The sequence below is a fragment of the Hemibagrus wyckioides genome, linkage group LG04 (genome assembly GCF_019097595.1).
Source record: "Hemibagrus wyckioides isolate EC202008001 linkage group LG04, SWU_Hwy_1.0, whole genome shotgun sequence".
Classification (NCBI taxonomy): domain Eukaryota; kingdom Metazoa; phylum Chordata; class Actinopteri; order Siluriformes; family Bagridae; genus Hemibagrus; species Hemibagrus wyckioides.
In genome coordinates, this window is record NC_080713.1 from 20,745,069 (window position 1) to 20,760,742 (window position 15,674).

The following is a 15,674-nucleotide window of genomic DNA, read 5'->3' on the forward strand; positions in this document are numbered from 1 at the left end:
TCAATGTCCCAGAGCCTTAACCACTTGAGCAACCACCGCCCGCAACAGACATGCATTGTAGACTTAATGGCATCTCTGAACTGTCAATAGCGTATGCTTGTGTGTGTGATTGTGCCCTGCAATTGTCTCCCTGTCTTGTGACCTTAGTCCCTAGAAAAGTTTCCCCACAACCATGTGTACAGAAACATATACAGTTTCAGGAAATGGTTGGATATAAGTCCAGAAATACTCAAATACAAAATGGTATACATAAAAATTTTCCAGTGGATGGGAAGCAGTGGTAGAAAACGATACCATATTCCTCTCATGCTACTGTATTGTGCACATTTTATTATTTAAAATTTCTTACGTGAAAGTTGGGAGAGGACGAAATGAATCAGACACAATAAATCATCCATTCGTTCTGCCTTATGATAACAGCACTTGTATTAAAAACTATGTGGAATGTTTTTGGCACGTAATAAGCCTCTTAAAAATAACTGTCATTTTACAGCCGCATATAAATGTGTAAGCATTAGTGAATATCATTGGTGTATTTTATGACTATGGTATATGCTTTATTAAACAAATAGTCTTGGCAGGAAAAGAAAAATCTGCAGCTGGTTACACAAATATTATTGTTCACTCCAACAGTTACTTAATCATAGCTGTAAGTAATTGAATCTCAGTGCAGGAAAACACCTTTGGGGCACCTGAGGTGAAATGTTTGCAGCATGTGAGAAAAATCTGCAGAAACTGACATTAAAGAGACCTTAAAACTGCCTCTTGAGTCTTGCCTAATCCACACTGCAAAAAAAACCTTTGCTTGAAACAGAAGTGGATCCAATTAACATTATAAAGTAATACTGCTCTTGTTACAGTGCTTGAGTGATTTTTCTCTGTAATGGTCCTTTTGGGTGTATTTAAATACTTTTACATGACTTTGCTTTTGATTCCCATTACAGAGCAAGTGTAATGTAAGTGACTCTTTACTTGTAGAACGAAATACAATTAAGATGGCCTGGGGGTACCTTTTAAAAGAGTCAGCCAGAATTTAACAGTATTCGTTCTGAAAACATGCTAATCTGTATTTTATGCACCAAACTGAACTGTCTTTATTATGCTTAGTGTTTGTTTACTATGTTACCTATAATAAATCCAGCTAAGAACTGTTATAAGTTAAGCTTAAGCAATGAGTTAGTTAGCTAGCTAGCTTTCCTTTTTCTGATAGATAGATAGATAGATAGATAGATAGATAGATAGATAGATAGATAGATAGATAGATAGATAGATAGATAGATAGATAAAGGCACACCATAGTTGAATTTGATTGACTATTAATAATACAAAACCGTAAATAAATTTAGCTAACTGCTTTAAAATATGTTGATATGCTATTTGTTTTAAATATGCAAAATAATACTCATAATAAGGACGCATTCAATCTTATATTGAGTTGGAACATCACTATTTTCATGTGGAACTCGGTTTGTGCAGCTGCTTAAGTTTTCCTGTGTACGTCATTCAATAAATTATTTGCCTTTAAGCTTGAAAAAAACATGGTATAGAAAATGCAGACTGAAAAAGCCAGATAGCGTTTAACATATAAGTACTATATAAGTACTTTTCAGCAAACAACTTATGTGCTCCAAGTATACTAAAGAGAATTATGACAAAAGCAGCAGTACTTTAACTCAAGCACTGTAAATTAAGACAGGACTACTTTAAGCCAGACCACTTCATCCAGTCAGTATAGTATCTTTTATGAAAATGGGTTTGCACTTTACTTTTAACATACGCTCCAACTTTTTCTCACATCCATCTCTGTTGTCTAATCATGACTACAGTACCTGTGCTAATCATCAGAACAAGTCCCTCAGAGCTCCCTCTCTTTTCACCTGACATTTTCACAGAGTATTTTTTTTCCACCCTGCCCTGTCTGTGCATCATTGCTCGACATTTCTCTTCCTGGAAAAACAAATATGTACAGTGTGTGACAAGAAAATGAGTCTCTACACAGTGATAATTCCAACCTGGAGCAGTTTGGCCCTAAGCGATAATAATATTATTAGGATAATGTCAGACCTATCTATCCTTCCTCCATTATCACTCCTTCCCCTGGTTACTCCACAGACCAGTGTTCAGGGTCTGGTTTGATGTAGTGGGAGGCCTGGGGCTCTGCTCTTTGCTGCACTGAGTATGTAGGCTTCCACCCCTGGCACCTCATGATAGACACTGATTTATTTCTGATGAGCCAGTTCTATATGTGGGAGCAGGAACTGATTCTGCTTATCATGCCTGTCACTCTGGGAGAGTGACAGTTAATCCAAGCTTGCCCTCTCCCCTACAGTGACAACATGAATCTTGCTCTATCAAAATGCTAATGACATTAACAATGATGGCTACAACCCATGGCCTGAGTGAAATCCTGGCAACCGTCAGCGAGACGCATTGATCGGATACGCTTGTTTAGGAATTGTTTATTAGTCAAATGTTTTTATTTGCTAAAGTCTGCCAACGCAGTGTGGGGAAGTGAAAATTCATTTATCCATGATGGTAAGGTGATTCATGTTTGCTTGATTGTTCATTATTCTAATGAATTGATATGAAGTCAGTTACTTCTAATAAAGTATACTGCGAAGGTGGCGCTGCATCGCTATCCACACTCATGTCAATATCAATGATGTTGAGATGGGATCATGTGTCAGTCAAGGCTCGCCCTCCATCCTGAGAACTGTAGCACGTCTCTTATGTGCCTTAAAGAGTCTTCTTTATTCACTAATCTTTCATTATCCAGTCAGTGGCTCAAGTGCTACTTTAAAGTCCTGCAAATTCCGCATATTTCAGTTGACCTTCTCATAGAATAAGTTCTATCATGGAAATATGTTAATCCCAGCTGTGCCTTGTGTCATGACATGGTTTATGATAAAGCTGTTTCTCAATACTAGGATGTATAGGAAAGAGGTTTGAGAAGGATGTTGATGAATTCAGATACATTTTAACTAGAAAACCAGTAGTAACTAGTAAAATTCACACAACCTAATGCGCATACAAGGGTGCAAAGATAAAGGATGGGTTATCGACATTTGTATAAAATCTAAATGAATTCATCACAATGATTTTGTGAGTGAATATGGGCGGCATGGTGGTGTTGAATTCAAGTTATTGATTGTGTGGCGTTTCATGTGTATTCCCAATGTTGTGTGGGTTTACTATAGGTTTTGTGATTTCCTGTTTCTTCTCACCTCTCAAAAACATGCCTGTAGTTGGATAATAAAATACTAGAATAAGTACAATAATAAGTTGCCCCTATGTGAAAGTTAATGGGTGGATGGGTGCAAGATGTGCGCATGCTGGCCTCTGATGGCCTGGTGTTCCCAAAACCGGCTCTCGATCCATAACTGAAGATGAAAAAATGAAAAGCAGAAAGCATGTGTAGTATATTCTAGTTTGTACAATGGTTAGGTCCATTAATTTTAATTGGTCAAGCAGCATTCCAAGAGTGCTTATATTTCCTATATTCCCACCAATCTTATCATCTTCAACAGGAAGGTACTACAATGTGCTATAAAGTGAGTTTACCTTTATCTTAGGGATCTTTAGAAGAGATAAATAAATAAAACATTTGACCATATTGTGTTGGAAATGTCACTATATGTTCATTTCATGTTTATAGATGCTGTATAAAAGCAATATTGCACTGGCAATCGTGCAGTTATATTAAATATTGACACATCAGTGATTTAGCCATGGGAAAGAGTAGTAGTAGTAGTAGCGGTGATAGTAATAGTAGTAATTAGTAACCACATTCTTGCTCATGGGATATTGCTTAAGCATATTATTTGTCCACTACATAAGGTAGAAAGCACAAGTAGTGTATTTCAGACCATATAATTTATCGACTACATAATAAAGCAAGCATGTGTAGTAGCATTTTAGATGGTGTATTTAAAACCCAATGGACCTTGGCCACACAAAATGTTATTCTAAGTGAATAACTGAATCCTACTCACACTATTAAAAAAAAATTATATGAAAGAACAGCTGTATAGAAACGTGCCTGAGCACAAGAGAGCTGATCTGTAATAAAACTAAGACAATCACAAACATAAGTGCACAAAAATGCCAGACATTATATTTGTAATCAGACTTGGATCAGGTAATTGACTTCTGCACTGAAACAGGCGCACGGTTTTTTAATACGTTTTAGTAGTGATTACACAAAACAGAATGCATTTAAAAAAAGAACATGGCTAATGTGGCGTAAAAGGCATATTAAGAAGGGAAACAATGTGAATAGTATTATGTAATACACCCCCCCCCCATTAAATCTGTGAGAAAAATTATATCAGCATAATGTCTGTGCATTAATAGGCAGGATTTATTAACTGTGGATTTCCTCGTATAATGAATATGCACCATGACAGGATATTAAATGTATCAGATGTATATCGTATAGACTACATGCAAATTTCTGTGTATTATTCTGCAATTCCTATAGGGCTAAATTTATCAAAACTGAACATTTATCATGACTATTTTGATTTAGTGTTGCCTGAATTGAATTGGTGCCAAACAGGAAGTAGCAGTTTGGAGAAATAGTCCTGTAGAATAGCTGTTGTATTTGTAATAGCAAATACTAAAAGCTAAATTGTTGTTCGATTGCATTAAACTACACACAAAATTTTGCTTGTATGTCAAAATCATTAAAAGTTTTTTCACCTGTTTTGAGCTTCCCAAAAGTATTAAAAGACCCAAGTTAAAGAAAGCTGCTCAACTCCTGTTTATAGGACTATTTTCCCAATATACACAAAAGTATTACATAAAAATACCAATCTAGCTCCAAGAGACTGTACTTGTTAAGCTGTAGGTACAAGTGTAATGACCTTATTGATCATCTTAATGGGACATTTCTAAGATAGATGCGAAACATCAGGTTGTAAACCGTAAATTACCTTTTTATCACGGTGCTACAGAAGCTGAAGTTAGCAGCTAGCAACATTTCTTAGCTTATGTTGTCTTGCAGTAGCTAGGCAAACATTTCAGCTTGTATTGAAATTCACCTAACCATAACCTAGTTCTAACCATATATGTTTTTATATTATACCAGAAAAATATGATTTAGTACTCACCCAGTTAAATGTTGATGCTAGTCACTGGCTGACTAAGTGGACACACACACAAAAAGAGAAAATACAAGAAAAGTGACAACTATAAAACCTCAGTTAATAAACTGTAAATGTAGAAATTGCTAAAAGTTTAAATTAGAAAAAGGGCTTGCTAGCTACCTAACTACCGTATATATTGTAGCTGGCCACTTTTTACCTCAGAAGATGGCTGAAAAGAACATTTTAAAGAGTCACAATTAAATCTACCCCAGTATAAAGAAAGAAACCCAGCAAAATTAAATATTTAGTGTTTTGCCTCCCAGAAAAAGATATTCTGAATTGAGCATTCGGACTATACCACAGGCTGTGTTTGTTTGTTTATTTATTTATTTATTTATTTATTTATTTATTTATTTATTTATTTATTTATTTATTTCAAATTTACTATTGTTATAAAATGTTGTAATATTGGACTCACTGTAAAATATGTCTCATGCTGTACACCAATTCTACAGTAAAACAGTGCTGAGAATACAGTAAGTATAAACAGTACTGAATGCATCTGGTTATATCATTATGTCATGTTATGGAAATACTCTTTTAATACAGTGGTGCTACTAGTAAATACGTTTCTCCTGTTATGCTAAGACCATAGAAGCACTGCAACGAAATGCAAGTGTTATTCTTTGAGGAAGAAGAAGAAGAAAAAAAGACTAATCTAATCATATTTTATCCCCGTCTTTCAGCCTGAAGTGCCTCTAATGACTCATTTGTTCGTAACATTCACTGCGGTCTGTTATAAACTCCCAATTAAAGACCGCAAGTGATAACTGGGAGACACTTTTTTTATGAAGACCATCTGTCCTATGTACTCATTACCCACTATAGAGACATCTTCCAAGTCTGCCTGATGTCATCGTAAATAGAAATAGTTCAGTGTGTGTGGTTAGCACTTTTAAGCCATTGAAATGTTTTAGGGCACAAGTGAAAAATTAATGATGTTTTTTCCCCTGCTGCCTTCAAGTTTTTACTAAAACTTACATAAAGTATTTTTGCACAACTTTTACAAGGTCAATGGATGCAGTCTCCGTATTATCTTGGGCAGTGTTGAGAGGTCGTCTGGGTTGTTTCCATTCCAACTCATAAGTGGAAGTCACTTTGTAAACTTTCACTTGGCTTTATGGTTTGGGTGAATGCTGTAGTCTGTTAAATGTACAGGCATTCATGCTGGCGTCTCTTATTATCTCTCAGCTTCCTGCAGTGCAAAGCTCAGGTTAGTTTTTAACCTTTTCTTAGCAGAGATGCAAGCAGGAAGGTAGATGATCCTTTCTGAATGAAGTACAAGTAAGCTCTGATGTGACAGTGTAGATCTGCAGGGGTTTCTCAGTGTTGATGGAGACTCCTCAGCTTGGGGGATGCCTCACACTGAGAGAGGGGTGGGACACAGAGAGAGACTGAGAATGAGAGAGAGAGAGAGAGAGAGATGGTGCTGCTGCACAAAGATTCTCCTTTGTTGTGTTTCACAGTCATATCTGAATCAGAGGCCTTTCTTGTTTCCTGTCTTAGTAAACACTATGGCTCTTAAAAAATGTCCCCACAATGTCAAAACTGTCTGTCAGATATTTTCATATCGATATTTATCAAGACATCAAATCATTCTCTTTTACTCTCTGGATGCAAGGTAAGAAGTGATCATTTGTTTGCCAATCTGATGCTATGAGCAGACGTAATGATTTAACGTCACTCCCTGAACAGAGTGGAAAACGTCTGTGATAACGCTTCCCCTAAATCCTTAGCAGGAATTATGAGTTTATAAATTGAGGAGGCCTTTTTTTTTCGAAGGCTTTTCCTGGTCATTGCTCAAGTATATTATAAGTTATGACCTCTAGTCAAACATCTCAATAAAAAGAAGTCTATTCGAAAAGACCTCAAGGACAGCTTATAAAACACTCCAGAGACTTTACACTGCTTTTTTTTCCCCAATTCATTCAATTCAGTTTTATTTGTATAGCACTTAGACATTGTCACAAATCAGCTTCCAGATGTGGATTTACAATAAATCCCTAATGAGCAAGCCACAGACAACAGTGAACTCAAAACCCATCCTCTCCCGGGTGACAACAAACAGTGGGAGTATAAATCATTATTCTTATATACTGTCAAGTCAAACAGTACCAATGGTTGAAAGACGGTCAGAATTGTTGAAAGTACTTTTGTGACTTAAATAAGTTCAACATGCAGTGTAAGTTTTTGCAAATATGATGAACCAAATATGGTTCTGTGAAATGTTTTAAGGGGCTATTTTTCATCTCTGATTCTTCATCATACTCACTTACTTTATTTGTCTCCTCACAATGTCTTGTGGTCCCGTATTCTGGAGGTTGCTTTTTCGGTCCAGGAGGTCACACTGTATCCTTTTCACACAGTACAGGGAGCTATAAACTTGGTCATTTCCATCCGTATCTCACACCAGTGGTTACTTTGTGCACGCCAAGGAATTGGGGTCTTATCAGTGATATGGCAGGGGCTCGGTATCAACAGCCTACAAAGATTGAATACATCCATCTGACCGCTTCAGTGCCCCAGATGATTAAATGGAATGTGACTGTGCACTAGTCTGCAGAAATATGTGCCTTGTTCTTTTAAACCCTCTTTTTTTCTTTCTTTTTCATGACATGTTCAATTTGCCCACCTCATAGAAATCGTATTTTAAAGTAAATTGTTTGTGATTTAGTCAAATTATATCCCAATAATAAATTTTACCCCCTGAAAGTCTATCTTAAAGTGATGACCAATGCCAATGACTTGACAGCATAAGGGTTTTTCCTCCCTTGTGCTGCCATTTTAAAGTTTGGCGTTTGTGTTCAAAATATAGTGTTATTACATGGTAATATGCATGTTATTATACTGTAATGTGCATGTTGTTACATAGTATTATACATGTTATTACACAGTATTTTACCACAATTCTCAAAAGTCTCAAATTTGACTGGTCAGAAGGTCTTAGATAGTTTTTTTTTTTAAACAGCAGCTTTGACAGTAGTATCCGGTGTAATTCAAATCACAAGATAATTTCTAAATACAGTATACTTGCTTCCATTGTAACGGCTCATATATAGCAGACACTTGACATGAGCTAATAATAAACATATTCAGAACCCCCCCCCCCCACACACACACACACACTCTGGTAAGGGAATAGGTCCTATAATGTAAATAATAAAAGAAACTTTGGTCTATGACATGAACTTTGACTCACATATTCAGCACACACTAACTCTACCACAGCATATATTTTGCACACATCAACACTTTACTGAGTGAACTTGTGTACATTTTTTATGTTTTTTCATATACTTCACCTGAAAAGTTCATTCTATTTTATTGTAATTTGATTAAAATTGGTATATTTTGATCCTTTGTTTTATTTTATTTACTCTTATTGACTCTATATTTATAGTGTGGACAGCTGAACTAGATGTTGTGCTGTGAATGGTTGTGATTGTGGCAAATAAAATTTGATTTTAGACATTTCATGTCATTTAAACTGGGTTAAATTATCATGTACTGTACATTAATAAATGAAAAATCATATTTGTTGGCAAGTTGCTGTGGTGTAAAAGGAATCACACAAGTCAGGATACACTGGTATGGGAAAAATAATCAGCTTTAGTGTGATAACAGTGTCTCCACTATATATTAGTATTTTCCTAGAACAGCATTACCCATTCTGTCTTACATATATTATTCTGATTCTGCTATGCTCGTGCTTTTCCATGATTACTTTTCCAAGTTCACTATGATAATACAGTATGTGTGGTAATAAGTGCTAAATCATAGCTATTCAGTCCAGGATCCTACTTACCTCACTGGAGTAGCTGATCTCTAAATAGAGCAGTCCACTGTATTAATACAGAAGTCACTCAGCTTTGTGTTGTTGTCCTCAAGGCATTTTTTACAGCCACATTTTTTTTATGTAACAGTGATAAAAAACAAATATTTTTGCCTCCTGAATGGTTCTTTACACAATTAAAATACCCTCACATAATAAAAGAATCCATTTCTAGTGGACTCACTTATTTTTATAGCAGCCTATGGGACTATAGTGCTGCCTTGTAGTACTGGTTGACAGTGACAGCCACTAGCCAGTGGTCAGCATAATGGATACGATTGCTTTCTGTCATTGCTTCTTCCTTCCTTTAGAGTAGTACATGATACTGTGTAATATAAAACTGCCTGCGACAGCTGAGGGACAGAATTGGTAGCCTTAGCTCTGGTAATACCCCTCTGGCTGCTCACAATGCGCTTTGCTGCTCAGAACACTGCATAGCTGATATGAATCTAATTGAAAACTTGATAGAAAAGGCCAGAGAAATTGGAAATGAGAAAATAAATTGTTGCGTGTGGAGCAAGGCAAAGAAAGCAGGGGTGAGTGGAGGAAAAATAAAGGAAGCAGGATTTTTTTTTTTTTTTTTTTTTTTTTTAAATTGAGTTTTCCAGATTGTTGTCCGCCATAATCTCTAATGTACAATGCCCGAGGCTCCAGATTCACAGTATAGTATGTGCTGAGGGTAAAGAATCAGCAGAAATGGCTGCATCCCCTCAGGGCCTATAGCTGCTAAACTTTCTATACTACATCCTTCTGTAATGCAGCTCCCTTTCTGACCCCACACTTTTCTCCCTACATTAATGTGATCCACACTGCACCCACCCGAGCGAGCAAGCGAGCACCCCTGGGACCTGGGGGCAGTGATCACTTCACACACTGTTGAGCTGAAATGATGGTGGGGCTGATGGGGAACAGAATTCATCTGGTCTTACAAAAACATTTCTGCTCCTCAACCAGGCCTGTGACATTGAGGTGGATTGAGGAATGGCTACAGAGCTTAGTGTCTGTCTCTGAAAAGAAAGACTTTCTTTTGCAATAGAGGGGAAAAAATAAAGAAAGAATTGATTCCCTCGGCACAGACACAGAAAGAGAGATAGCCTCGAGAAAATTTGCTTAATGATTTATTTATTTAGTTAGTTAGTTTTTATTGATTTATTTATTTTATGTGCAGTTTTAAATACAGTGAGATTTAACCTATGTTCACACTAGCAAGTGACAAAGTAACAGTCCACCTTTTATTTTCCATGTACGTGTGCAACACAGAGCCATGATTTCAGCAACAAGTGACAAATCAACACGAAGTAAGGTTTGCTCAATTCTATTCATTAGGAATGATGTAGAAAGATAACAGATCAAAACACTGTGTTTGAATTATTCCTGTGTTTCTTTCGGTTCCCTACTCAGAAATTTCATTCCTACCTGCAATTAGTCCCCATTAACTAGATGACACTCAAAAATAAAAGAAATCCATTGTTTAGAAGAATAGAAGAAGAAATATGGTTTTATCTTATGCTGCTATAAATGTGTGTAGAGACCTTAAGGAGAAAACTAAAGCTTGGAAGGTTGTAGTTAGTAGAGTTAATTTCCTTTCGAGTTTCAAGACGTTTGAGATGTTTGTACAAAATAGTACTAGTAGAACAGTTACTAATTGTCCCACAAACCTATACAAAACCTAGCACATAATTGTAAATATAAATAAAGCGACCTCTTTTCACACTGATTTGTGATTAATTAGCTTTAGAAGCTATATAGATATAGCCTTTATTTGTCACATATACATTAGAGCACAGTGAAATTCTTTCTTTGTATATCCCAGCCTTGGAGGTTGGGGTCAGAGCGCAGGGTCAGCTGTGATACAGTGCCCCTGGAGCAAAGAGGGTTAAGAGCCTTGCTCAAGGTCCCAACAGTGGCAACTTGGCAGTGCTGGGGCTTGAACCCCTGATCTTCCGGTCAGCAACCCAGAGCCTTAACCGCTCTACATATATACATAGCTACTATTGTTTCTTAGAACTAAAGCATTTCTACAAGCATAAACAGTTGCAGTCACTGCAAACAACAAATGATATGAGAGACATTATAGGAAAACTTTTTAAAGTTGTCATGGTACAAGTTACTTTGCTAATTAGGAAACACCTCCTCCTTCTGCTTTTTTTCTGAAAGTGAAGAAAACTGCAATGTGTGGGTGCTTGGTTTGTATATAAAGATATCTTCATCTATGTCCTAAAACTAGAAAAAGAGAACCCAACTACCAAAGTACATTTTATATTATCTATCAGAAAAATTCTTTGTCAGAAAAAGTATGTGAACCTCAAGGAGTGTGATTTCATTTAAAGAAGTCAGGCTGTCAATCAAGAGGATGACATTCAGGTGTGGGTTTAGCAGCCCTCCCATATTTCAAAAACATATACTTGGGTTTTCAGCACCCAGATTTACAGAAGTATGCGATGCCTTAATCAAAATATATTCCTGACGACTTTAGAAAAGGCATTATCGATGCTCACTAGGCTGGAAAAACATTACAAAACAATTTCTAAAGAGTTGTGAGGCAGATGGTGTACAAGTGCCAAAGTTATTCTATAAAGGATTCATCGGCCAGCCAAAATCACTTCAAGGGTGCAATTAGTAACATTACAGGAAGTCGCAAAGAACCCGAGGGGAACATCTAAGGATCTACAGGCTACTTTTGCATTGAGTAATATCAGTATTCATGAATTCTCTATCTGGCATACACTGAACAAGAACAATGTGCATGGCAGGATATCAAGTAGGAAGACTCTACTCTGCATAATGGATACTGCTGCCAGTCTGATGTTTACGCAAAACCATGTGGACATTTATCTGTGGACAGATAAATCCACAAGTCCAAAAATTTGTTTTAAATGAAGAGTTTTGTTTGGGAAGGTCCAAATACTGCATTTCTCATTATAACTGTAAAGCATGGCGGTGGCAGTATTGTGGATTGAGGCTACTTTGCTGCCGTGGGTCCAAGATGGTTTGTTATTATTGATGGACCTATGAATTCTGGATTCATCTGGATCATCAACTTCTGCAGAAGAATGACACTGTGTATAAATTTGTGAAGGACTGTGGGAATGCTGAATGCTGTACTGATACAACAGTAATAGTGTTTTGGATGTTTCTGACACACCAAACCACACTTAATGCTTTCTGAGAATTGAGTATTTAAAGCCTCATAGCCCTCTCTGAGAGGTCTCTAAGAGGATATGACCTTGAAAAATTTTTAATTGGTGCAATTACTGTGATTGTTACTTATACTTCTCTATTTAAACCCTCTTAATACTTGACTTTAATTTCTGGAAGAAATCCTGAACTAATCAAGTATGTGCTAAGAGTAACTGTTGATTGGTCCTTCAGCTGAACTCTGTGTGTGACTTGTGTTGTAGTTCCAGGCAACAGTGAATGAAGGCTCTAAAGGCATTGTGGTGAACCTGACAGTGGATGATCGAGATGACCCCGCCACAGGAGCTTGGAGAGCCATGTACTCCATCATTAATGGAGATCGCAACCACAACTTTGCGATCCACACTAACCCTGACAATAACGAGGGCATGCTGTCTGTGGTGAAGGTACAAGCCCTTTCCTGCCTTTTATTGCAGAACATCATCCAAAATAACAGTAGTGTTATTTGTTGGGTCATATCTATTTCTGTTTTCTGCCATTTTTCTATTTATGTTTTCCAAGCGTGAATTTTGCACAGGTTTCAAAGGCTAACTCCTACTTTTTAAGTCATATGTGGCTTCATAACTTAAATAGCAACTCCCACATGGAACAAAAGCTGGATCTGCTTATTTCTTGGCAGGGAGACATGCAAAAAAGGAATTTTATATCACAGCCACCATATGATAAGCAAGATATCTTCATTTGCATGCACATTCTTAGCAGCTCACCTGCAAACCTTGCCAAGTCTTCCAGCACAAATGGTCATTAAAACGATTCTAATTTGCATGTTGTTTAGTAAATGTTGCATTAACTTGTCCATTTTTCTTCTTCTTTCTTTCCTCTCCCCCAGCCTCTAGATTATGAAAGCATCACATATTACACTCTGCTGATAAAGGTGGAGAATGAGGACCCTCTGGTTCCTGATGTTATATATGGCCCCAGCTCTACAGCCACCGTCTACATTACAGTTGAGGATGTAAACGAGGGACCAGTCTTTTTTCCTGATCCTCTGGTGGTCACCAAGCGGGAGAATATTCCTGTAGGCAGCTTTGTTGCAATGCTCAATGCCACTGACCCAGACTACCCTCAGCTCCAGGGCATAAGGTAAACAAGAAGATAGAATCATCTGCATGAGAAAGAAATCTAAAATCTAATTATTTGCTTAAATGAAGTTCCTGGAACTAACTGTGAAACAAAAGCATATTTGTTTTTACTACATTTTTAAACATCACACCTTTTACATTTAGAAGCTCCTGGTTGAGCAAGTAAATGGTCTACATGGTTAAGCTCAGTTTTGAGTTTGACAAGGTCGATTACAATGACACCACAAACAAATCAAAGCTCGGGCTGAGCACGAAAGCACAGCTTCGGCTTCTCAGACATCTCCCCATATGTCAGCACTCACCTCTTCATTTTTCACTGTTCTTCTCCTGACAGTCTTACTGTTTTCTCCAGGAAAACATTAGCCCATTGCTCTGCATCAAAGGTTTCAGCCATCTGCTTGATCTATCATTTATTTGCCTGCCTACACAATAGACTATCTTTTAGAGCTTTAATCACTCAAATAGTTTCTGAAGTCCTGGAAAGATTACAGCATTTACTGTGAAGTTGAGAAGACCATTATTTAACCATCATAGATGTGGGACAGGCAGTGACAGATTATTGACTGGGTGTACTGGGCTTGTGCCCAGGGTCCATTAGGGGCCTATGGCAAGCACAGATTTAAGTGAATGATTAGGCCATTATGCTGTCGCATATAACCTGATACATAGAAGTATACTAAATGAATGAGAATATTGAACGTAAAGTTACAGTCTTTCTTTCTCATCAAAAAATGCTGCTGTAAATTTTACTGTAAATTAACTTAACCTTCAGCTTAGCTATTTCCTGCATCAGCCAAATGTGTAAATGTCTTTATTACAGGAATTTACTGTAAATATATTTTGTTCCTGTTTATGTGAATTTTAGAATACTATCCAGGTTGGTTGTAAAATTTATCATATTTTTTACAACTTAATTGGAGTTAGATTGAGTAGATGAATAGCAGATTACAATCCAGAGAACTTTCATTTCTTAAATATGTTGGATTATAAATGAACTCCAACCTAAAATGGACAGGAGAAAAGAAAGAAATAAGATAGTTATCTCCCTTAAAACTGTGTTTTCTTTTATCACTGAGGCTTCTCAAATACTCAGAATGATAGTTATATATGCATTTTTATCACATGTTGGGATATGGAACAGGGCAATCAGGGTTCCATGTATTAGATTGTGTGTACTGAGGCAGGGAGGAAAGCTTTGCAACAGTTTCTGCCAAGAGGCCTGGGATTTAGTAAACCTTCCCAGAGGACAAGGAGAGCTTTCCAAATCACCCATGTGGATCATTCATTTAGTATAGCTCAATAAAGGGGCTGTTAGTTTGTCACTACACAGCTGTATGATAGCTGGTTTTGGTACAGATTGTTTATTAACATTAATATTAAAATATTCACAAGCTACTTAAGAAAGCTTTCACATTTTTTGGTCTTCTACCTCTTAAGACTTTAAGCGATGCATAAATGTGCATAATAATGAATGGCAGTGATATTAATCACACCATAAATCCAAAGCATTTTAGTTATAATAGCTGCAAATGAATGTCTTTAAAAATAAAAACATAAAAATAGTAATCTGTATTAATTAACACCCTCAAATATGGGGGAAAATAGTCATCTACAAAAATTCACTGATAATAGATCACCCAGTATAGGTGTAAATATTCATGATTTTCAATTTGCAAAAATATTATATATATAGCTCAGGAAAAAAATAAGAGACCCCTGCCCAATCTCCAGATTTGAACCCTACTGAAAACCTCTGGAATGTCATGAAGAGGAAGATGGATGATCACAAACCATCAAGCAAAGCTGAGCTGTTTGCTTTTTTGTAAAAAGAGTGGTATAAAGGTCCCCAACAGCAATGTGAAAAACTGGTGGAGAGCGTGGAGCCAAAACACATGCAAATCAGGGTTATTCCACCAAATACTGATTTCTTAATGTTATTTAGCCAAAGCATTAACACACTTTGTTTAGAAATTATTTGCATTTTGTTTTATTTGAGTTATTAAAGCTCTGCAAATACTGCATGATCTTGGGATCTTTATTTTGATGTGTTGTCATTTCCTTTAAATATACACTCTAAATAACAATAGTTATATTTTGAATTTAGGAGAAATATTGTCAGCAGTTCACAAAAAATGAAACAAAACTGTTCATCTCACCAATACATGCACCTGTAAGAAAAAAAAAACATAAGAAACTGATTATTTTGCAGTGGTCTCTTATTTTCTGATCATTTACTAATTGCTATGTATTACAGGCTTTTTCTTTGGTCCTCCCGAACATTCAACAGGAGTTACACTATAAGATTGACGATTTAAATGGTTTTCACCTAAATTATTGCATTTATCCTACATTTACAGTAGCATGTGTTTGTGATCTCAGTGGAAGTATTTCTGTGCTTTATGGTTTTTAAGTGTA

At 36.6% G+C, this 15,674-nt stretch overlaps 1 protein-coding gene across 1 annotated transcript in view; it reads left to right on the top strand.

Annotated features, from left to right (window-relative positions):
* cdh13 (cadherin 13, H-cadherin (heart)) overlaps positions 1–15,674 on the top strand; it is a 344,517-nt gene that overhangs the window by 283,459 nt on the left and 45,384 nt on the right. The window contains exons 10-11 of the mRNA XM_058388412.1: positions 12,381–12,563; positions 13,007–13,260. Of these exons, the coding sequence (XP_058244395.1) occupies positions 12,381–12,563; positions 13,007–13,260 (437 nt within the window). The remainder of the gene's footprint in view (positions 1–12,380; positions 12,564–13,006; positions 13,261–15,674) is intronic.